The sequence below is a fragment of the Struthio camelus genome, chromosome 21 (genome assembly GCF_040807025.1).
Source record: "Struthio camelus isolate bStrCam1 chromosome 21, bStrCam1.hap1, whole genome shotgun sequence".
NCBI classification, from domain to species: domain Eukaryota; kingdom Metazoa; phylum Chordata; class Aves; order Struthioniformes; family Struthionidae; genus Struthio; species Struthio camelus.
In genome coordinates, this window is record NC_090962.1 from 8,994,684 (window position 1) to 9,018,861 (window position 24,178).

At 45.8% G+C, this 24,178-nt stretch overlaps 1 protein-coding gene and 1 long non-coding RNA gene across 32 annotated transcripts in view; both read left to right on the forward strand.

The window, feature by feature from the left end:
* EIF4G3 (eukaryotic translation initiation factor 4 gamma 3) overlaps nt 1-24,178 on the forward strand; it is a 152,369-nt gene that overhangs the window by 65,917 nt on the left and 62,274 nt on the right. For 12 of the 31 annotated variants that reach the window (XM_068915440.1, XM_068915442.1, XM_068915445.1 and 9 more), the window contains 7 exons: nt 4,882-4,977; nt 6,344-6,457; nt 10,282-10,314; nt 17,565-17,585; nt 18,469-18,648; nt 18,897-19,011; nt 23,281-23,381. In XM_068915440.1, coding sequence (XP_068771541.1) covers nt 4,948-4,977; nt 6,344-6,457; nt 10,282-10,314; nt 17,565-17,585; nt 18,469-18,648; nt 18,897-19,011; nt 23,281-23,381 — 594 coding nt within the window. In that variant the 5' untranslated portion in view covers nt 4,882-4,947. The remainder of the gene's footprint in view (nt 1-4,881; nt 4,978-6,343; nt 6,458-10,281; nt 10,315-17,564; nt 17,586-18,468; nt 18,649-18,896; nt 19,012-23,280; nt 23,382-24,178) is intronic. The other 19 variants (XM_068915436.1, XM_068915428.1, XM_068915429.1 and 16 more) reach the window with 7 other exon arrangements.
* On the forward strand, nt 923-3,485 carry LOC138061774 (uncharacterized). The gene is made up of 2 exons (XR_011135684.1): nt 923-1,126; nt 1,221-3,485. It is a non-coding gene; the product is annotated as an uncharacterized lncRNA (long non-coding RNA).

Sequence of the window (24,178 nt, forward strand, 5' to 3'; positions counted from 1 at the left end):
CTTTCCCCTCCCCAGGAGTTTCGGGAGGGAATCTGGGGGGGAGCGTTTTGTTGCCGTTCTCTGTACTCCCCTCGTCCCCCGCACTGAAGCCGCGTGTTTCCCGCGTGCCTGAACGCGGTTATAATTTTACCTTGTGCACCTATTTAGCTGCTTGGCACAGGAAAAGTCCTTTTGACAGATGAATACGTGGAATACTTCTAATCAGCCTACTTGTCTGAAACGCAGTGGATTGCTGTGATTTATTCAATTGCTGTTTTGATGGTTTTCTTTCTTAACCTACCATGCTACCGTGTACTTATATGTGAACCTAATGCCTGCAGTAATTTATAAAGTGTTTCTTTTTTTTTTTTTAATTCCCCTGTTACAGTATTTTAACAGATACCAGTGCACCTCCATCTGGTTTAAAGCATGCCAAGTAGACACGTTTGTTGTTGTGTAATAGTTGTGAAACCTGTTTATTTGGCTGCTGGTTGGTGTCTTCTGTGAGCGGTTGTGTTGCCCTCGCTCCTCAAGGCTGCGGTTCGGAGCCGAGCGCTCAGGGCGGGCATCGCGGTCAGGAACAGGCCAAAACATTGCCTTGTATTGATGACAGCTTAATAGCAGGAGAAACCCTTCCGTAACTGCTATTTAAGCCTTCATGTGCTTATTTTGTATGACTTATGTTGTACTTATCCTGATAAAGTTTAAATGCTAAAACAATTTTAATCCCACATTGCATCTTCTTGCATTTGCCTCCTAGCCCCGCTGGTGTCAAAAATGACCTCTGTTATCAGTGACGTGGCTGTCTTTGGCACTGTATTTAAAAATGCCTGCTGTACAGTCATTTTGATAAAACTCACGATTTTTTAGTCTTAGCAATAGCTGCTTTTTTTTTTTTTTTGTCTTTTGAATTTCCTTGTTGCTTAGCTGATTAAAAGCAATCTCTAGCTGTTTTGGCCGTGGGTTTGGACTTCGGGAGTAGCGCGGAAGTTATATTTAACTTCGGGTTTTATTCTTTTGCATGCAAATTGAGCTCTTTCCTTGCAGCCTGAAGAAAGCATGTTTTCACAAGCCTTAAGAAGGGAAAGAATAAGTGATACGTTCTTCGCTTTTTGCTGAGATACCATGGGAGTTCAAACTGTCTGGGGTAAGGTCTCTTCTCTTGAGATACTGGCGGTGCAAGGAGCAGGCGGTCAACCCGTTCATTTACACATGAGTTTTCATAATATTTCCATCCCCAGCTGCTTACTCTGCGTGCTTGCCGTCGCGGGCCGTCCAAGGGTAGCACGAGGACCCTGTGCGAGGCGTGCGGACCAACGCGGAGAGCTGCTAATACTCCAGGGGGAGGAATCTTACTGTCGTGCTGGGGAACTGAGGGACCCCCCCGGCAGAGATCCCAGGCTCGGAAACTGGAGCAAGATACCACGAGCGCACTTGAACCTCACTAGGTTGCGGACAGAAAGATAGCAGACTTTGCCCGCACCTTAAGAGCGCTCGATTATCCTGTGCTGCGCCGCGACCGCTCGTTGCCGGCGTGTCATCGCTGCTGTGAGATATGGGACATACTGTTTATTATACAGCAGTGACATAAACAGCTCGGGCAAAATCACACTTGTCAAATACAAGGGGAAAATATTTGATGCTGCATCTGACATCTCAAAAATGCAGAAGACTTCTCGCAAAGTGGTTGTTAACATGAATTAGAGGTTTTGCCAGTGGTAAGAAGGGAGGGAAGCATTGGCTGGAGAGGTTTGGACAAAACAAGCTACCCGAGAGGAGGGGCAGCAGAAAACCTGCCCTGCTCGCTTGCCTGAGGTTGCTGCTTCCATAGCAGGAACTGCTTAAAACATTTCAGTGCTCTTGGAGCAGTGTATTTTTCTACTGTGTTGATGTAAACTACTGCAGAATATCATTGCTTGAGTCTCCAGCTAAATATACCACCAAATGTGCTTTGGCATCCTAAATCACAGCAAAGGTCTAATGATATACTTGGAGGCAGGCATTTTATCATCTCTGTGACCCCCAAAACAATGTGAAAATCAGGTAGAAAATTAAGAGACCCTGCTGCCTAGTTGTGTAATTGAAACGCCATCCTTAATGCCTGTGTATTTGTGTGCACGTTTTGCTGTTAAACGATGATTTGTTTGAGCATGGTCCGGAAGGTGGCAGGATCGGGAGGTGCTGCGGCCGTAGGTGTTTGGCATGGGACGACTTCTGGGTGATGCTCAGCGCCGCCGCCCCCTTCCCCCTCCCCCCCCCAACTGTTTTGAGGTTTTTCTTTTCCCGAGACTGGAAAAATCCCCTGGTTCAGATTCTCTCTAAAATATGTTTGCATGTACTTTGTCTTAACTTGGAATCAGCAGGAGATCCAGCAGGGCTTTTGTGTCCAGGGATGAAAAAGAACCAGAAAGGAATAGCAGAGGGACCCCAACGCTCTCTGCTACATGGTCCCCATGGCACAGGGCAGCTATCAGCCTGTGGTGGGACAGGCAGTGGTAGGTGTCTGAGTACTGAGTGCTGTCCGAAACAAGACGCACTCTTGCTCCAAAAACAGCCTACGTTTGTTGTGACACGAGCTAATATTGAAAGGAGTAAAGGATGGAAAAGGCTGAGTTGGAGTAAAGTCTGCGACCGTGCCACAAGACGCAGACCCAGCCGAGTGGCTTCGTTGTGATTCTCTTTTTCTTCGGTTAACTCTTTTCGTCCTTTCTGACTTGTGGGACAGCAGCAAACTCTTTCTTCCACGGGATGTGAGTGTGTTGACGAACAGCGGCATGACAGTGGGATTTCGCAGCTTGAAGGGAAGCCAGACCTCGCTGCCGAAACAGCAAGCAGGGACGGGAGGGCACGGCAGGGCCAGGCAACGTGGTGCAGAGCTTGGGAGGTGACAGTGCACATATGTGCTTTACCCACGGGAGGCTTCTTCCCCTCCCGAATTCATCCACGTCCAGCTGTCAGGGACTGTTAGCAGAGGTGGCATACTGTTAAGCCCATTTTATTTTATAGGAAAAACTCTTGAACTGCTTTTGTGTCCTTACAAACATGCCTTAGACTCTACCTCCATCTTCTGAGGACCGAGTGAGTCTCCCTTGAAAGCCAGAATACGCCTGTTGGCCTAGTTCTGCTTGGCATAGTTTGCTAATTCCGGCTCAGAAGTTTTGCAGGTTTCAGCGCCGAGTTTTGGGGCTTTGTGCTGTTTCTGAAGCGCACGGAAACTCTCCCTGTGCTATTTGCCTTGAGCAGCACTTCAGACTTCATGATGGATCACCACATAGTGTGAATCCTGTCTCAGTAGCTGTAAAAATATCGTTTCATAAGCTTCTCTTTTCTTTCCTTAATACAAACAGTTTTGGCCTACCAACTAGAACTTAGTTTTATTGTTAAAATCTAATTATTCAACTCAAATGTCGCAAAGTTCAAATCAAAGATATCTCGAAACGTGCCTGAAGGTTAGTGCGGCGATCTCATCAACGTGTATAAGTATCTGAAGGGGGAGAGGATGAGGCCAGCCTCTTCTCCGTGGTGCCCAGCGACAGGACAAGAGGCAACGGGCAGAAACTGAACCACAGGAAGTTCCGCCTGAACCTGAGAAAAAACTTCTTCACTGTGAGGGTGACAGAGCACTGGCACAGGTTGCCCGGAGAGGTGGTGGAGTCTCCTTCGCTGGAGATATTCAAAACCCGCCTGGATGTGATCCTGGGCAACGTGCTCTAGAGGAGCCTGCTGGAGCAGGGAGGTTGGACTAGATGATCTCCAGAGGTCCCTTCCAACCTAAACGATTCTGTGAAACCTATTTCCTAGAAGCTGCATTAGAGGTTGGAACGGTTGCCTTTGTTCCTTAGACCTGCTCTTGAATTTTAACGTAAGGACCGTCAAATGCAAAGGCGAGAACGGATTCTTCAGCACGGCTGCAACGTGCACCGCGTGTGTATAGTAATTCTGTGTCCAGAGAAACACTGCTGTGTTTTTAAGCATATCCTGTCCCATAATCCTGAGAGCGAGCCCCAAGAGCCTCCCTCTGTGGAGTCCAAAGGCCTGATGAGCTCCTAATTCATCAGGTAACCCAGAAGGTTAGTAGGGGCTAGGGCTACCTTTAGTAATGCCGACATTGGGAACTGGCAGGGGTTGACCTGACTGCAGCAGTCTCGGTGTCGGAGAGACCACGTCCCTCCTGGCAGAGCGAACGATGTTGGAAACCAGAGGCTGTTTTTCTGCCTGTACAATAATAAGCTATTTAAAGGAAAGGTAAGTTACAACTTCTTGTTTAAAAGAAAAAAAATCCTTTGAAAAGGTAATTCTCAATGTCTCCTTAAAATGTGTAATGGGCATAACTCTGCGGCTCCACTTTATTGCTACTTTGGGCAAGTAACATGGGGGAGAGCATCTGGTAGTATAAATTGTTATAGTCTATTGAAATCAGTGGAACTATGAAAATTTGCACAACCCATGGTCTGTCTTCCATCTGTAATAATTTTAGGCCGCTTCATTGTGTTGCAAACCCTTTAAAGCGGCAGTGGCTTGTATTAAATGCGTTCGAGTTTATTTCTTGTCGTTTGTCTTGTTTTGGAGCGTTTTGTCGGCAGTATACCTTACACTTCCAACTTTCTTTGGGAATGGTTCCAGAGCAGACGCTCGGGAAGTGCAGGGCTGGAGAGTTCAGCCAGCGCAGGGTTTCGGTGACCCGGTTTTGAGCTGATGTGCCCTTTTCCACTGCAGCACTTCCGGTGCTTGGGATAAACTGGTTGGGGCCATGACAGAGAAGGTCTTCTCCACGGTAATGACCCGCTGTGTGTACGCGGCATCTTTATGTTAACGGTAATCGGCGATGCATTTGGTAACGTCATCGATTCTCTTCTTTGGGGATGAATTATTTGATACGCTCGTGTGCTTTTGTTCCCGCAGGCTCCGTACCCCTCAGGACAGAATGCAGCTCCAACCACGTTGGTGTACCCTCAAGCCCCTCAAACAATGAACACGCAGCCTCAGACCCGCTCGCCGGTAAGGGCGCACGCCTTTGCGTTATCCTCTGTTCTTTCTTTCTCGTTTGTGCGTTTCTCCGTGCGTGTGCGTGTGTCTAGAGCGCTCGGCCGCTTCTCTGGAAAGCGTGTTTTACTGAACTGGAAGCACGTTCCACACGGCGAAGCTTTATTGAATTTTCAGACATTGTCCTGTTAAGAGAATTTTCCTTTTAAAGTGGCTTATCAGAACAGAAGCGATGGAGGGATTCTCGTCTGCTTTCAAATAACTTGATTTATTTTTAGCACAGTTGCCTTCAGCTTCACTTCATGTTAGAACTTAGAGTCATTACCAGAATCTTTCTCTTTTCTTCGCTTTTTTATTTTGTTTTCTTTAAGGAAGTATTTGGTAAAGTGATAGAACAAAGATCAGTAAATGAAAGCAGTCCTCTGCAGCAGCACTCAGTCTCCCGTGGCCTGCGGGCATTGCTTCCGATCAGTGCCACCGGATCAGTTCTAGCCGTTTACTGCCTGTCACTGTTAGGTGCTCACGCATTTAATACAGAGCTTCTGGGTATCCGAATCTTTTTGTGGTAAGCCCCTTTTCATCCAACCTCAGGCTCGGTTGTCCTTCGTAATCTTTTGTGTGTACTGTAATACTGCTCCGCTGTCGTAGGCCTTTGGTTCCCTAAACCAGGCTCTTGTGGGGAAAGCTCTGCCAGTAGCGCAGTTCCACACGATGCTGGGAGACCCTCCTACAGCATCGCATGCTCGTCCCCGCTTCCGGAGGCACGCTAGCTTGCCGACGCAATATCCAAAGCTTCAGTTAGCCTGAGGAGCAGCCAGCCCCGTGTCTCTTGCAAATCCGCATCTGCGTCGTAACCCTTCAGGTTGCCTAAAACCCCCCCTGCACCATTCCCAGCGCTCTTCTCTTTTTAGAGTAAGATGAATGCTGCTGAAGCGTGGCAACTGAAAGCCTCCGAGACAGAAGTCTTCTGGTTGTCCACATTAACAGGTATAGTACAGGGCAAGCTTTCCCCCGCGTGCAGCGGCACCGTTATGCCTGCCCCGCTTCTGGAGGTTTCGCCTCCGGGGGATTCGCAGGAGGGTTAGTTCTGAGGCCTGCCGACCTCTGAGCTGAGCGAGCCAATTAATGCCAGTTTTGATGATGTTTCTGCGATGTGGACAGCTGTGAATTTGTAACTGGATCCCCCTCCCTACCTCCTTAGTTCCCCGTTCTGTTCAGTAACGTGGGATTCCGATGATTTAAAAAAAAAAAAAAAACTTCTCAGTAAGTATAATCATCTTCTATATCTTTAATTGTTGAAAAGCGAAAATAAATTTATATGGTTAGAACTGGAGCAAAACCTGACTGAAGAGCTGCATCTCTAAACCAGTTTTTTTGACAGCCCAGCAGAACAGTGCCAATACATTGCACAGACAACTGGAAGAGGAGGAAGGTTTTGGAACAGAGTCCGGTTTACAGGTCCCTGGCTGGAAGAGGCTGGATAAAATACTGCATTGTAAGCAATATAACAAACTGTACTCCTTCTTGCAGGCAATTGTGCCGATGGGCACCGTTTTTATTTATTTATTTATTTATTTATATAATTACCACATCTTTTTGTTGGCTGATCTACAGAAATGCACTGATTTGCTTCTTTGCTAAAAGCATGAGCTACCGTGGCAGTTTCTGCCAGGTGTAAGTGGTCAAAGGACTTCCAAAGTTGAATTGCAGCTGGGAGGGTCTGATCTGGTAGGCCAGGGAGCAGGACGACTTTGGGTGTTCCACCTAACAGATAACGTTTTCAGGAAAATTGGCCGAAAATGTGTTAAATTGTAGGGATTTGGCCCCGTTACTGAGGAGGTATCGAGGAAGAATTTGTCTGCAGTTGTCAGCCATTTTTCTGTGGTCATGAACTGTTTTTTTTTTTTTTTTTTTTTAAATCTCTCCTGTATGCAGTTTTTACCATCTGCTCTGCTAGTGACCATTTCCACCCCCATTACTAAAAGTCGCACACATAACACTTCATTCCACCTCCCCACCCCAAAACAAATGCAAGACTAGCTGGGCCCAACCTACTCTTGCATTTTGTTCTGGGCTCGATTTACTTCATTTATTTTTTTTACTTTCGTTTTTTTGGTGGCGAGGGGAGGGCGAAGAGGGGAGGAGGAAGGCAGCAGGATAATGTCTTTGCCGCCCTAGATCCGTAGCGTAGTGCCGGCCGTCCCGCAGCCGGTTTGGCTGCTGTGGGTAGGGAGGTGTTTGCACTAAGGAGGTGATCCTAGCAGCGCTTCGTAGAGCAGCCGGAGCTTCCTCCGTTCTATTTCTACGTTAAAGGGCCATTGGCAATTGCACGGTTCAGGCTTTTCTGTTCTTTCCTGGACAGCTGCCTTTGCAATCCAACTGGCTTCATGTATTTTCCCAGCTAGTTTCCTAGTGCCATTTCTATCTGATATCAAGAATTTCAGAGGTCAGTTTCAGCTAGGGGAAGGGAAAAAGAAATCAGAGCTGTTCAACCTCGCTGCAAATATCAGCGGGCTCCCAGTTCTTGCCCCGAGCACCGGTTGATTTTAACGCAAACTGTCCAATTGTAGGAGGTCTGCCAAAAACCATAATCGGAGAGGGAGGACCCAACGGGCTGTTTCAGCCGTCCAGGAGAAGTGGTTATTTTCAGATGGTGTGGCATGTGCCAGATCTCCATCAGCAGATAGAGAGCGTGCCCAGTTCCCAGCTGTGCTCTACGCAGCGAGCAAGACCGTAAAGAGCGTGGGTGGCAGAAATGTTGGACCCGGGTTTCACATACAAGTTTTCCTTTCTATCTACTACCTTCATCTGAAAGAAAAACAAAGTATCTATTTTTAATCTGAGCCAGCAGTGACTACAGTTTGTTCTGTTGCTTACAGCTACTAATAGGAATAAATCGTGTCAACCTGAACTATTTAAAAAAAAAAAAAATCAATAGCCAATGGTGACCAGTGCAAAATAGGTTAGGGTATTTTTCACTAGCTTTGAGGTTTTGTCTTATTTTTTCTTGTAACACATAATACTTTTTGCCATGGAATACACTTTAGCTTCTTCAGATGTAAACTTCCAACTCTCATTTTAAACACAGTGAGAATTAATCTTTTCTGTGGAACAGTGATAAGATAGGTACTTTGGCCCTCAAATTGAGCAACGCAAGGTTTTTGCACCCCTTAGTGCTTTTAGAGAACGTTCGATTATTATTTTTCCTTTTCCATTGACGGGTAACATGGAGTATGTAGCCCCTCAGGAAAGGCTTACGTCAGTCCTCCCAGGGTAAGCGTCATTCCTTTTTCTCAAACGCAAGACAGAATTCATGAAGATTAAACTGTTTTTGAGGTGTTCTTCCTGTGGATAAAAAGGACTTGAAATGCATTCGCCTCCTTAGACCCATCAAGGTTTCCATTTCTCATCGCAGCAGACTGATCAGCAGAGCTGCTGTCCTTTTCACCCTGTAAGATTTGGGAGAAGGCTGAAAATCCTTGAATGCTTCTGTCTTGTGTTTGCTATTAAAGCAGAAATTTTAGGGTTTTAGTCTTATGCGTTGATACTGCTTTGAGGCTTTTCTTAAATGTAAGGCTTAGGAAGGATGTTTCCAGGGTGTTTGCTGGGTTTGGGAAGACTATTGTTCGTGAGTCAGTGCAGGTTATTCTTTTTACGCTGTTATGGTAGAAATAGCCTGCTTGCATATTTTCTTTTTTCTGAAGGGTTTTATGACCTTCCATCCACACGTCATGATGAGATGAAGGTAGAAGGAGTATGTAAGCACTGTAAGATACTTTGGCGTTAGTAGACTGCTTCTTGGAAATATTAAATATATGCAATTAAAATATTTATAAAGGAGAAAATCAGCTGGATCAGTGAACGTTTATACTTTGCTTCTCATGTTTGGTGGCATTAAAAGAGCTGGGAAGTAGGGCTGTATAAGTTAACCCCACTCCACTTTTCCTTACTGAAAAGAATTCTTAATAAGAAAATTAATAATTAGTAGTCAGTTTTGGTCACTAATTAGGAGTAGTTTAACTCTCCCTGACCTTTTTATATGGCCTATACAAACTCGGCTGATGTGCGTGCTCCTCTTCTCTGTAGGACGCTTCTCCATTGGGCCATATGGTAGCCCTCAGGCAGAAAGTAAAACGTACTGAGTCGGTCCCTGTACATAGCGCGAATTAGCAGAGATGCGCTGTATCGTGTGCTTTGGCACGTGCCTGATGTTACTAATTAGTCGCAACGAGCAACAGGTAGAGGCGTGCAGGGTTTTGCTGCTGTGCGTGAAAACTCACAAAGGGCTCTAGTTTCATTTACTCTGCTTAATTACTTGAGCTATTATCAATAGATTATCTGCTCTCATCATGGAGCTCTGTTGATTACATTGAGCATTAAGGGTTTAAATACCTAACTTGGTTTCTGCAAAGAGGATACCTTGTCATCTTTCTTTATATTTTCCATTTCTTGCATTCATTTTTATTTCTATTTTAACAATCAGTTACTTATTGGAAAATGTCTTAAATGTTTACTGAGCATGTTGAATTCTGAATACTTTCCTCCATGTGTAATCCAAGTGGGTGGGAAGTGCTTTAGTAACCTGAGCTCGGGACCGGGAGGCAAGGACTCCTCCTGCGCCCGTCCAAGGTCCACCACCGATGTATTCTGCTCCCCGGGCACGTCACGGGCTAACCTGGCTCCTTCGCTTTCAGATGGGGGTGGCAAATCCTACCTGTGAAGGAGCGGGGTTGGAGGGTTATACTGTGATGGTTATTAAAAACAAACAAAAAAAACCCTGAAAATGCAATTGCACTGTGTACGTGCAAAGAGTCACTGGTTAGTCACCTTTGCCTTGCAGAGAAGCTCATGCCTTGCCCGTAGCCTGCAGGACATTGGAAGTGCTTGCCTGGCTCTTAACTGCTGTCCAGGCATGAGTCTCCATCCTCCGCTCCCACCAAATCTTTGGAACGGCTCTGAGTCCAGCTGCTTTAACCATTTACCGCACCTTGAACGGTGTAAAGTCTTCACCGCTGCTTGTTTTAAGTTTCCCCCCAGGCAGAATAAAGAATGCCTGCGTTCGTACACTAGAGCGCCTTTAAACCGACTAGCAGCTTTGGCTGGTTACCCCCCGACTCTCGAGCAGCACCCGTCCCCCGTAGCGGTGTTCCCTCGTTACACCTCGGTACTTGTCTGTCACTGTCCTGCAGCAAAGCTTTGACTGTCTGTGGTTTTTCTTGTGGGTTTATTTTGCATAGAGTGTGACGTTTTGGTTCCGTTGTGGTGTTTCTGACTCTTTGTGCCTTTCCTTTTGTGTTTGTTTCTCCCGCCTTTCCTCAGTTTGCAGCGGGGCCTCGACCTGCCCATCACCAGGTACAGTACCCTGCCCCTTCCTTCTCATCCTAAACTAATTGCCTGGGGGAGGCGGGCGGTTGGAGGGTGTTCACCCACTAACGCAGAACGGAGGCTCGCTTGGTGAAGCAGACCCCTTCGTAGAGACTAGCACGTGCATAACCCCGCTAACAGGCTGCCTGCGGTGCGGAGTAACGCTTTGATTCCTGACTGATGCCACTGCACTCATTAACCACCCCACTTCCGCCATTTGCTAGGGAAGGAGAACATCTGTAGCTTACTGCCAGGTATTCCTCCGACTTTATTTGCCTTTGAAAGTTGTTAGAGACTTTGCCTGCCTTTTCCAAAACGACCCAGTGGATTAAGGTGCCTGAGCTGAAGATGGCAGTGAAAACCAGGCGTTCGAATCCCATAGAAAATCCCACTTTTCAAACTCGGAGCAAGGCAAATGATTTTCAAATCCGTAGCACACGTGTGTGATGTACCTGGCTATCTGTTATCGTTGCGTGGCTTGAAGTGTTTTACTCGCTCTATGAAAGCCACACATTTAGGAATCTTTGTAGCATGACTTGGACTCTGTAAGGAACCACTGAACTAAGAAGAAAGAAAATACGGACCAGCTCTGGTATGAACCCTGTGTATGCCTCGGGCTGGTAGCTTTCTGGTTTTAGAAAGCCTGGCTTTGCTTCAAAGCTGGCAGCTCTGTGTTTTGGTGAGGAAGATGGTCAGAGTTGCTCGGGAGAGCTCTCACAAAGGCGATGGGGAGCACTTGCTAGTCGGTGGCTGGAATACCGGGAGGAGGTGTTGAGTGTCGTGACAGATGCACAGGGCTGTCGTGGCCTACGCAAGGTGTCCAGGGTTGTCTTTTCTATCCCCTCCTGCGCTCTGCTTCATCTTTGTCAAAGCCCTTTTTCACAGCTCCCTTGGGGAAAGGGCTAATTTTGCTCCCTCTGGTGTTTTTGAGGGGGTGGAGGTAGGCTGAGCATGGATGAATGGAAAAGAGGAGGAGAGGTGTGGAAAGGCGCAGAAGAGCTCTCTGAGAGGTGGTTGTTTCTGTGGCACTCTCCCTTCTCTTTGCCTGGAAGGAACCAGTCTGTTGTCACCATGTTAATGGAAAAAATCCGATTAACTCCAGTGGCGTTGGGACGGGTGCTTAGTGTTGGAAAGTTTCTTCTAGGGGAAACCATTGTTTTGTTCTCATTTCACTCCCGTTAGTCCGAGCAGTTTAATGCCGTAGAGATGAGCACCTTTGGAAAAGGACTGTCTCGGGATAGCAGGTAAGTCCGTCAGTGGGCACAGACACCAAAAAAGCGTGTTTATCTTTGCTCTTTCCACCCCGGAGAGCAGCGTGGAGGCAGGCACCCTTCCAGAGTAGGACAAAAAAAGGCTTAAAAAGCAGAATGAGGCGTTTGCTGCACTCGTCTGCTCATACGCAAACATCACATGAGAGAGCGAAATGATTTGCTGCCTTTTGTGCGTGGCAGGGGATTGCATTGATAGGCGGTAGCGGAGGAATGTTTTTAGGATTACTGTGCAATGTACAGAACAACAGAATTAGTATCTTGTTTAGATACTTTTGTTCCTGACCTTCACTTCAGGTCTGTGTTTATATTAGGAGATACTGAAAACGCATCGCTGTTCAGGAACTCATTAGATCTTTCGTAGGTTGTTGCTAAGACCAATTATATACTCAGTGTGAACCGTTTAATGTTCCCGTGTAAAAATTAGTGAGATCACCATAAGCAAAACTCATACCAAGAGACTCAAATCTTGAGGCAGCTCAGCCTTTAGGCAACGACCAAAAGTGTTTGGTGGTTTTGCTGACATGATCCTACCAGCAACCAGTTACAGCTTGATTGAAAATTTTCTTTTGGACCCAGTTTCACCCTGCCTCCAGGCTAAAGCTTGCAATTTGCAAGTGTTTGCCCGATTTTAACACTACGTGTTTAACCATATTGCAGTTAGATTTTGGTTCCATTTGAAATCTGCGTATAATTATCCGAGAGAAACTGTCACTGTTGGAAAAACATTCAGGCTTTATTCCCAGTTACGTCTGTCATGCTCTGGACAAAGCAGCAGAATGGGATGGGCACAGCAACCCTTATTTCTTTTGATGCCCGCCTCGCTGCGTGCCCACGGTGCAGGTAGGGAAGGAAGGAGGGATTTTTGCCAGCCATCCCTGCGAAAAGGGCATGGCATTTGAAGCAAATTCATCCCAGGCCTAATAATACTTAGCGGGTTCTCTAACACGCTGGAATAGTTAAACGTTGTGTAACGCGAGCAGCCGGCTTCTAGAATGAGATTTTGTCGGCTAAAATGTTCTAAATCTGCACGTCCACCACAGTGTTAACGTTTATGAGAACAACATAATGTGTTCCTCTAAGAAAGCAGCGGAAAGACGAGGTTTGCAACGATTGCCGTGTCAACTCCAGCCTGGTTTTATTAGCATATGCTTCTTATTGATTCTGCGTCTTTTTCCGTGAACCAGTAGGTTATTCTTTAATGTTATTTCCTGTAATTATTACAGCTTTAAAGTGCTCAGATTGGCATGATTTAAGCGCCTGAAGTTGACTGGAAGCTTCATGAGGAATTTAGTTTCAGCTGGGCGTGCAAGGAACCCGCCTGCACTGATCGTTTCAAGGCAGTTGGTGCTATAGAAAGTATAGTAGAAAGTATAGAAAGTATAATTAAAATCTAAACAGTAGTATAAATGCCAGAAATCTTGTTTTAATATTTTCTAAGTAGTGGCTGAAGTCAAAAGAAAATAGCTGCCATGGTTCTGGTTAAAAGTTAACCGCGTCTAGCTAATCCTTTGTTCCCGTAATGCAACTATCAGCGCAACTGCCGAAAAGTCTCACTTTCTAGGATCGATTGGCCCTACAAAGGGTTTTGCAGCCGGGTTTTTAAATAGCCTGTCAGCTCTTGTTTTTGTTTGGATGCCAGACTTGACACGCAAAACCAGGATGCTGGGCTGTGGCTGCCCGGGTTGGGCGCTGCGTTTTCCCTGTTTGTGCGCGGAGCACCTCTTGCCTTTCTCCGCGAGGCCGTGGAGTCGCTTTGTTGCTTCTGCTCCTCCTAAAGCACAATCGAAAAGAGCAGTTTTCTTCTAAGTTGAAGTCCAAAATGCGGGCTAACCTTTAATTTAAAGAGTGACTTCAGAAGCTTATGGGCTATTTTAAAATGGATGCTCAGAAGAGACCAGTATAATTAAAAACAGAAATAAGAACAAGTAGAAACTCAAATGTCATATTTCACTTTCTGACTTATAATTGTATTTGAGATTAGTTTACTAGTTATGGCAAACTAATTTAGCTTGAGGTTGCAGTTGTAGTTTGCTCCAGTTTTAGCTTGAGGTTACTCGAGTTCTTTTGAACGTAGCTTACACAAAAGCAAGCTGGGTTTGGCCATGAACTGTTGTTAAAAAGCCTTGTAATTTGGCAAATTTAGAAATTTACTCCCTGAACTGACTCATAACTGACCATTTTGCAGCTTCTTGGAACGTCTCAGGTTAGAGAGTGAACGACGAGAGTTGCTAAAAGCAGTATCTCTCTCTCCATCCACAAGCATGGAAAGGAGGTACCAGTTTTAAAGCCTGTGGTCGACACAAGGGTGTTTTTTTTTTTTTCCACGTGCTTGTTTATTAAATAATAAAACTGGGAGAGCCTAAGGGGGCAAAAGCAAGTCTTGCATTATGCCCCAGAGGCTGGTACTAGGGTTTTTTGAGGGCCGCTGGGGAAAGGAGACGCGGAGCTGAGGGGTTGCTGCGTTCTTACTGCTGCCGGCACCAGATCCTTAAGTGTCGAGGCCGCAACTGCTCAGCCACGCTCTGCTGCCGTGGTGAAACAGGAAAGAGGCCGTCCCCGTGCGAGAGGCCAAACGACCGCATTTAACCTGCTGGCTTTCATCTGCTGGTAGGTGTTGTCCAGGGAGCCTCAAGGAGGGCTGCTCTTCCACGCTGCCTTGCCTGTGCACACGCCGCCTCCTCCCAGATCAGGGTCAGGTTATCCGGCCGGTTGTCTTATCCGGTCTAGAAAGTTTAAAAATTAATGACACAGCTGCCTTAGTATACAAGAGGCTTAATTGAAGACAAGAGCTTGGATGTGTGATTTGATTCGAGAGCGTTGCTGACAACTTGCTAAACTTTTCTTTTGCTTCCTTTATTTGCAAGCTTTTGCAGGGCCGCATGGATCCGTCACAGCTGCCAGGCTCAAATCTGATCTGGAAATAAGTGGATCAGTGCCTAATGTGTATCCTGTTAGTTAGGCTAAGATTAGCAGAGGTTTGTTTTCCGTGTGCTGACTCTCCTTTATTCTTCAGTGAAGCTTTTAGTGTCTGTAGAGAGTGCTTCGCAGACATCTCACTGAAAGTGAGGGCTTAGAAATATAGATTCAGGAGTAAACAGAAAATCAATTAAAATGCACTGGAGGTTTATCAGGAGGAGATTTTCTCTCTCCTTGATCATTGATTTTTCTAGATGACAAACATGGTACCTCTTATCTGGCTGGCCTTCAACAGACGTTTGACACGGGGTCACGTGGGGAGAAAGTTAAGCTGGAGAAGATGATGTTTAATAGAAGGATATTAAGGTATATATAAAAAATGGACTAAATAGAAATGGCAGGGCAGTGCTGAGAGGGTACGAGGGAGGTTACTACTGGATTTCTGTAGTATTTGTGTTAATTATCGTGGCACAAAGAACAGGTACGTGTCTGCAGCAAACTTAATGACTATAAAGCTAGGAAGTGTGGTTAACGTGGGGGGACTGGAAGCGAAGGGTAATTCAGCGTTACAAAGAGCAAGCCCTTACACTTCGGTGCTAAGGAGGAGTTTTTATTTTACGTCGTGGGAGCTCATCGGCTCCCACCGAAAGACTGAGCCACCTAGGTGCTGCGCCTGTGGAAAAAAAGACAAACGCAATTTTGAGATGAACCCGAAAAGTTATAGCCACTTGAGGCCAGCATCATTCCTGCTGTATGAGGAAGGGCTGGTGAAACCCGCTCTGGAGTGTGTGCGATTTTGTCTGGTCCAAAAAGGCACACTCAGATGGATACACGAAGGGCTGCGGAGATGACTGGGGCGTATTTAACGAGCGCGCTAAAAGAGTTGAGCTTGTGGGAGATCTGTAAGTATATTGGGGGAGCACCCCCAGGGAGGAAGAGGAGGTAGTTTCTTCATTCAGTTAAAAGATCCTAATCATACTGACCACGAGTGAAGTGATTTTGTTGAGGTTTTGCAGTATGAGCAACAGGGGCGAATAACCAAATCCTTTTCAAGAAGGAACTTGATGGGTTTAGGAGCAGGATTATGTGGTTGCGCTTGGTGGTACAAGGTCCAGATCAGGGACTGGACCATGACTTGGAGTCCAAGGCTCAGTTGCAGGCTGGCCTGCCGAATGACGGGTTTCACACTAATTGGACCATCATTAGGTGTAGCAGACTTAATTTTTGAAGGATGTGGTCGAGGAAGGGTTGGTATAACAAGGGGTTTCCACCTGAAGCCATGCTGTGGGCCATGGTACCTTAATCCTGGCCCTGACTGAGTGCCATATGCACTCCACTGTTAATCCTGCAGTTGCTGGAAGAAATAAATAAGAGGCAAAACCTCTCAGATTTTGATCTCTTTGCGTTCTCCTGCGGGAGGTCATTAGTATTGCTTGAAAACGTTGTCTTTGCGCACGTCTGCTTAACCCTGCGAAGACAAATCTGTTAGCAAAGGGAGTCAGAAGAGCAAAACGTTTCTAGGAATGGCTTTGAGTGTTGCTAGCTTAGCTTTGGAGGGACGAGAGCAAGGATAGAGCAGAAAACAGCCTGCCCACCAGATCATGTTTGTTTGGAACAGCAAAACCCATACACAGCTCAGAGGTACAGCGCTCTGATGATATCTAGTTTTCTTTATAGAGTTTTAGCTTTACTGATGGGAACTGGTATATCTAAAAGTAATTTGAATGTTGTTGGAGAGCTCTCTGTTTGGCGCTTCCAAACAGTTTGGGCTGTCGTGTTGCTTAGAATAATGGATCTGCTTTTCTTCTTGCTGTGTCCATCTTCCTAGAAGTAATGAAATCCTCCTATCTTTACTTTTTTTCCCCCTCATCTCTGGATGTGAATTACCTCTGCTAAGATGTGGGCCGCGTAGGGTGTTAACTCTAGTTATTTTCATCATCAATTTAGAGTGTATTATATGCAACGGTGGTGTAGTTCCCCCACATCTAGACAGTCGTACAATTTTTATTAACAGAGGGATGTGGGAGTGGGTTGCTCTTCTGGTTGTCTTTCCCCACCAGACTCTTCTCCCCAGACGGTTGCCTTCTCCTGATTCAGGTCATGCTGTCCCCTATCCTGGGGACCCTTCTTCATCCAGATTACCTGGGTTGGAAGTAAAATCGTTGTGTTCATCTTAATTGCATGTGTATTCTGAGATAGGGAGTCGTCACTGGCTTTTTTGGAGAAGTCATTCCATATGGGAACAACTTAGGTGTCATATGGTCTTCAGGAGTGCTGGAATGACCGTTTTAATTTCATCGTCATGTCGAGTATAGATGCATTCTTCTGCCCTACCCCACCTCATTTTTTCCCAGCGCCGAGGCAGATAAGCCCCGCTCATTCTTTCATTCTGTAGTAATTACCACTTTCTTTTCTTCTTGCTACTCATGATATAGTTACCCACAGACTATTTGCATACACTTCATCAATCAGCAGTCTTCTATGTCAAGTGATGTATGATTACCTTTTTCTTTTTTCTCTCTCTCTTTTTATTTATTTATTTATTTTTTGCTTAGTGATTAAATACATGCAATTTCTTATTCTTCTAGTCTTGGTGCAGAAGTGGAGACCAAATCCATAATTTGAGCATGGGTTACTGCTGTTTTCCGCTATCTCGATATCACTCAAAGAGACCAGAAAGGAAGAGAAAAATATCTTTATGATTTAGGAACAAAGTAAACATGAACTTTTTCTGTAGTATCATATTTCCTGCAATTAATTATGTTTTGGTGTTCTGTTTTGTTTTCTTTTTTAAACTTTTATACTTCCTTGCAAAACATTTGTAGAAGGGTTTCTGACCCCTGACTTGGGATTCTGATAGAAGAGTCCTTGATACCGGTTCAGTCTCTTTCTTGCTATTTCTGTAACAGATTAGCCAAAGCAGGATAGAAAGATAACTGGAATTGTGTGCAATTAGGGTGCATGTTATATCCTGTTCCTTCCTATTGATCTGTAAGCTGTTCCATTGGCTTTCTTTCTGTTTCCTGCTGCTTTCTTGCTTCGTTATTGAAGGGAGGATTCAGACCTATACAGGTAACTTTAACTCCTGGTTCTGCATGACATAAGTGTCTCTTTATCACTTGTATCGTTATCACGGTAGTGAATGCATTGATGTCTGATGCTCATTTTGCCAGCTGAGTTTTGAGACCGCAAAGACTCTAGCTAGAGCGAGGGCGTCCAGGGCCACGGATGCTCCATACCGTGGACGCTGGTGCCCTTCCCAGTGCTAAGAGTTGAGAACCGAACAGGTGCCAGTGGCTTGCTTGGTTTCCTGGATCTGATCCACTTCCGAGGGGCATCCCTTCATGCAAACACGGTAGAAGAGTTCGGTGCAACTCTGGAAGAGGTTGCCACCCTTTTGAAAAAGGAGTGCAGGACAAGCTGCCTGTCACAATTTGAACACAGGATAGGTATGAGGCACCTCTGGCCTTCATAAGGTCTGGATTTTAGCTGTTCCCGAGTTAAATTGGAACAGTTGCCTTGATCTTTTATTGCCTTAGTGTATTTATAAAGGTGGCTTCTGGCAGTCAACCCACCTTATAAAAAAATATAAGACAAAAATCATTTTTCTGACTGTCATTCTGAAAAGTGGGGGGGTATAATTCGGTGGACGCAAGCTAATAATTATTTGAGTTTAAAGTTTCACATTTGCTCTTACCTTTCACTCTCTCTCTCTACCTTGTAAAATTGAAGGTTGTAGCATGATCTTGCTGTTTGCAGATGATAAAAAAAAAAAAAATTGTCCTGCAGTTTTCTGAATGCGTGGCATCCCTTTGGAAGTAGTAGTGTAATTACAGTAAGGTATTGCCTGCTGTTGTAATGATGCCACAAATTCTTTTCCAGAAAGTTTGCTTTGTTTGACCAGTTTTTTTTTTGTTTTCTTTCCTCTCCTTCCTCTCTCCCTTTCCTGCCCCAGTTTTTTCAGAGGCCTCAAATACAGCCTCCAAGAGCTACCATCCAGAACAGCAGCCCTTCCATCCGTCCCGGTGCGCAAACACCAACTGCAGTGTATCAAACCAACCAGCACATCATGATGGTTAATCATCTGCCAATGCCGTATCCGATGCCTCAGGGCCCCCAGTACTGTATACCACAGGTAGGAGATCGTCCAGGCGTCTGGGAAACGGCAAAGCAACCGTCGGTTGATACGGATTTCCCTCAAGACCTTGCAGCAGAGTTGGGGAGAGGGGAGGAAAAGTGATGGTTGCAGATTCAGCAACTGTGCCATTTCATGACCTAATCTTGATTGATTTGGGGGACTAACTGCACGACTGCAGTTTCTGCATGTGACAGCACGTTGTTGCCCAACTCTTTGTCAACCGATGGTCCTTTTTTCCCTCCTAGTATCGTCATAGTGGTCCTCCGTACGTTGGGCCCCCACAGCAGTATCCTGTTCAGCCGCCAGGACCGGGCCCGTTTTATCCAGGACCAGGACCTGGAGAATTCCCCAATGCCTACGGTGAGTTCTGGTTGGAGACTCCTTGTAGGTATTTTCTGGGTGTGTTTTTACGTTGTCAAGTTGAAGATTTGTAACACCGAAATGGATTAGCTTTTGTTTGAACTTCACATAGCTGCTCAATTTGGTTGTGTCGTGGTCCTTATTATTCACTCCTGAAAAATTCACGGTAACAGGGTTTTGTTTGTGAAAATGCTTACGGAAAGGCTGCAACTCACAGAGCTACCTGTAATCACATATGAACAAGAATAGTGGCTACTTGTTATTCCCTGCTCAGTCATTATTATTTATTAAGGTATTGTGAATCCATCTGGCAGCCCTGGTCTCCATTGAGCTATGCCCTGCATATGTGCACAGCAGCAGAGCGGTTCACGTCTCTTGTTCCTGCATTCCCCGCTGGGTGTTTAGCGAGGGGAAAAGAACAAGCCATGTGGCTTGCTTCATTGCGCTCGTGCTGCAAAGAACAAGCTAGCGCAGGCGAAGAGCTTGTAAGCCATGCGCAGGGTGAAATTTGCCCCTCGAGGGGCAATTCCTGGCCTCCCCTCTTCTCGAGCAGAGCGCTCTGCTGCCAGCGGGCGCCCACTGCAGCTGTGTGCCGCAGTTGTTCTGCGCGCTACTTCTTTGGTATATCTGACTCCCTTCCCCAGGTAATGAGGTTCAAAGCTACACCGAAAAGTTCAGGGGCTCCCCAGTGTTGGGCCTCCATCCTGTCTAAATGTCAGCAGTCCTTGACTCCTTCAGGACCTCACGACTGCCTCTCGTTAGACTTCTGCTTTGCAGACCCCACGGTAACGGTGGACGGTTGTCCTTCGGTGTCCCACGCCACCTCTTTTTTTTCTTGGCCGTTGACTTTTCCGTATCACCCTGTGCGTGACGGGCTGCCTGTCTTGCAGCTTCCCTTCTCTCTGGGCTGCAAGGCAGGAGATCAGCCACCTTCTGAGGAGGAGGTTGCCACGGCTGGAGGAAGGAGTTAAGTCCTTTATTAACATTAGCACTTGATAAACACAATAGGAGGTTGGAAGCTGGTGCATTTGGATTTTGCCTCGTTTACAGGATAGTAGCTTTTATTTAAAGAAGGCATTCCTTACCAAGGAGAGGGATTTTTGTTTGCTTGGTTTTTTGTTATTTGCCCCCCACCCTTGCTGATTTATGGGAATATCTGAAAAATCCACTAGGACCTAGATCGTTCAAGCTGTCACCCCTTTGTACGTTTTTTTTTTTTTTTCAAAGGGTTTTCACCTCTAGATATCAAATTTGAGCTATTTCGTTAAGTCGGCTTGCTCCCTTCCCACACAAATTCTGTGATCTGTTGGGCGTAGAGATATTATCAGCTTTCCACGCAGCTTTAGCTGTTGGTATTTCTGAGCGTTAGAAGTGAATGATTACCTTGCCTGCCTAACAGCAACAGCCCTGCACTGTTGGCAGAATCACATGTTTGCACTTCACAAATTCAGATCCATTTTAAAGGGGGAGAAAAGCCCCAGTTTCTTCCCTACTTACCATTTTTAAAGGTCCGGACTCTTTTTATCTCTTCTTTGTTTACTTTTTTTTTTTTCCTTTTGGGTTTTATAGAACTAATATGAAAACTTAGCTCGATGAAAGGTAGCCACGAAGCCTTCCAAATTGGTTGTGTGGTTTCGGAATAAACCTAATGATAACAATTATAAGGCAGTCAGTTACTGTTTTCTTATCCTAGAGGGGGAAAAAAAAAAGGGAGAATAAATATTGCAGTGGCTCTTTAAATCAGATCCACTAAATGAGGAAAATGCCCACATATTCCTCCTTTAAAGTTTTTCTGCCGTTCAAGTCTGGTTTCTTACTTTCTGCTTGCTGAGTGCCCTTTGTCTGTTTTCACTTCTCTGCTTTGGAAAAGGTTCCCTTCTGGTTCCTTTCTGCTCCTGAAACCGCCTGGTTTCTTACCGCGGAGGCTTATAATCTTTCAGTCCCAGCCTGCTTTTAGGTCGCTGCGTCTGCGGACCGTCAGGAGGTGAAGCCGGAGGCCCGATAGCTGGATCACAGCCCTCGCTTGCGCAGAGCCTCTTCTCGAATTGCAGCCCACGACGGCTTAGCTGAGGAGGGGCTGACCGCAGATTTGCCTGCGATCGTCCGTCTTTCCCTCCCGTCGTTCTCTCGCTTTTCAGGGAGGGCCCGGGAGCTGCTCGGGTGCGCGAGCGCGGTGCCAAGTACCGCTCATGGTGTTGGGAGGCAAAGAGCCTTGCTGCGCGCGTGGCCCATTTGCAACAGTCTGAAGCACGTGATGGAAATGGGAAAACCTCACGTCTCACGTGTAGTTAGCTGCTTTGCAGAGCTCTTCCCTCCGCTGGTGCCAAATGCCTCGTGCCTGCCGTTGTTCCTAGCGTGGATAATGCTGTTGACAGCGGCCTTTGCCATAAACCTCCGGACTTCGTAGCTAGTGTGGTTTTGGATATTAATATCCTCGCAGTTTGGCAGGCTTCAAAGGTGGTAAGGGAAACTGCTGCAGAAGATGACACTTGTAAAGATGGAAAGTGCATTTTTTATCTATCTTAGTTTTGCAGTCTTTATGTCTGCGAGTTTCCATGATAAATTGGGAAACACCTGATAAATCAAAATGCAGGGTGCAGAGTATTTCACTGAAAAATGCCCTTGTTCCCGTAGAAGCTGTATTTCTTCCTGAAAGTTATTCTTGCTTTGCGGGGTTTGCTTTTCTAAAATGTTTCTCATAAAGGAAGAATCCTTCCTGAAGTTGCACTGTAGGTCTGTGTGGCATGGATCATGGATCATGTTACAGGCTATCTGATTTGATCTGGTTTCTAGGAAACTAGAAATCTGGGTAATGAACGCATTGCAGGGCTACCGGGCTTGCTCCGCTCCTCTCTTCTCATGTTACCCAAACTCTTCTCCTTGTGTTGTACGCCCGGCCAGCTGTGAGAGCTCGACCAAAGCATTAGCCAGACAAGTTTTGAGGACACACAGCTATTCTTAAGGAGAGAGGCGGGAGGGTCCTCGGTTCCCACGCCAGGTGAGCACGGAAACCCCGACAGAGACTTTTTCTGTGCCCTGAGCACAGCTCAGATCTGAAGCCGCGCAGCCTCCTGTGATGTTCCAAATTCAGAGATCCCCAAGTGATTTAGGCTAGCTTAATTGCAGTGTTCACACTACCTTAATTGCAATGCCTGTGTGTGAATCAGACCCTTCGGATCCACGCGGCGGTCGGAGCAGTTTGCTCTCGGTGCCCAGCAGTGCTTTCCCTGCTGTGTTGGCAGAGCAGAAGCTCTTGTCCTGAGCATGCAGCTAGGGAAGCCGCGCCAGGCTTTTGCTTTCTAGTTTTCTGTGCGAGGAATACATCCTTTGAAGTTGCACATTGGATTGTGCTGGGCTGGATTCGTTTGCTTTATTGGATTTCACCATTCATGTTAGTAGTAGGTTCCCGTCTTGGTTATAGTGTTCACGGACATAGTAAGGAATTTCTTCAGGGAAGTACGATACAGTCACTCGATTCCCGTTTAAAGGTTCGTTGGGTTGAAGAATAAATCAGATTACTTGAGATGCAAGTGAGGGCAGACAGTCCCTCTAGCATCCATACTTAGAAAAGACCAAAAAAAGGCAGGACTGTCTTATAAGTTCACCCGATCGCTGGTATGCAGACAGAAGATAGCTCTTGCCACCTTTATTTATGTCTGGCACGTCTTTAAAGCACTCAGTCATTTTGAGCCAGTTATATTCCATAAAGAAAAAATAATGAAACTGTATCGGATATTATGAATGTAATCAACAGTGCAGTGTAATTTTGCAATAATAACCACGGTCATGCTTTTTGATGTCGCTGCATGAGAAGAGCATTGCTTGTAATTAAATTTTCTGGCTGCGCTTCAAAATAAGTTGCAGGTGACCTTGCAAATTCTTTGTAATGGTTTGAGTGAATTTGTCTACAGAGGCACAAAGGGCCACCTGTTTGTCAGGGAAAGGAGTCCAAGGATGGGCCGCTTTTCTTTCAATGCCTTGGTGATTTCAGCAGCTTCTCAAAAATTGGAGCACGTGATAAGTCTTCCCATTCTTGGAGGGGAAAAAAAAAATGAAGTAATGACTTAATCGCCTGTCTTGATGGAATATCAAATTCTATTTTAATGGAAGGGGGGAAGAATGAAACACAGGCCGCTTACCGCTTGGATGTTAAAGGCTGAATTTTTCAAGAGAAGGGAGGGAGGAGTAAGACGGGCAGCGTAGCTCTTTTGCTTGGTTTTGTTTCCTTTGCAAATGAACTGAATTTTTCCGTGGTTTGTCCTTCCCCAGGAACACCTTTCTACCCAAGTCAGCCAGTGTATCAGTCAGCACCCATCATAGTGCCTACCCAGCAGCAGCAGCCTCCACCAGCTAAAAGAGAGAAAAAAACGGTAAGGGATCTTTTATTGACTGATAACATCCTCTCTGAGAATTGTTCTGGTTGTAAGGCCTGGATATTGAACAAAATCACTGATCGAATAATCTTAGCTTAAAACTGAGCTTCGTCTTCACAGCAAGGCTATTTTTCACCCTTCTGCAGTTCTATATAACATGGCACAGTGCAGCAATGGTGTCTTATTTTCGGTTTTGTATTGGAACTTTCTGCTGCGAGTTTGTGACATCTCAGCCAGTCAGAAAAGGAAATATTTTTGCCAATTTTATAACAAACAGAAGCGAAAGCAGCATTGTCTCCCCACGCCTGTGGATCCTCTTCAAGTGTTGCCAAAGAGACGAGTGGAACGAACTAACTCCTATCAGTGTGGCTCCTTCCATGCAGACTGTTGGGAATTGATTCGGATTGACCAAAAATAAATTGTTCAATGTTATGCCTTGGAAAAGGTAGAGAGGCAGTACTGGCAAGTTGTGGACTTATTTGCAGGGGCCAAGAGCCCCTGAAAGAGCCAGAACACATGGCGCTTGGGAAGTGGGTAGAGACTTGGAGACCTCTTTTCCCCTCTTCCCAATTCACTGGTCAGAATTTGTGAGAGAGGAGGCCAGATTAATGGAATTTAAACCCATTTGCAGGACCCACCTGATGTTCTGGGTGGCCGATGTTAGAGAACAGTAAAGACATACCAGCTGATGTAACAGCTTATTTTAAGCAGAAAAGGTTTAGAGGTGGACTTAAACCTGTGGGCGCATATTTCATTCTCAATGATTGAAAAGAAAACGACAACTCTACATCAAA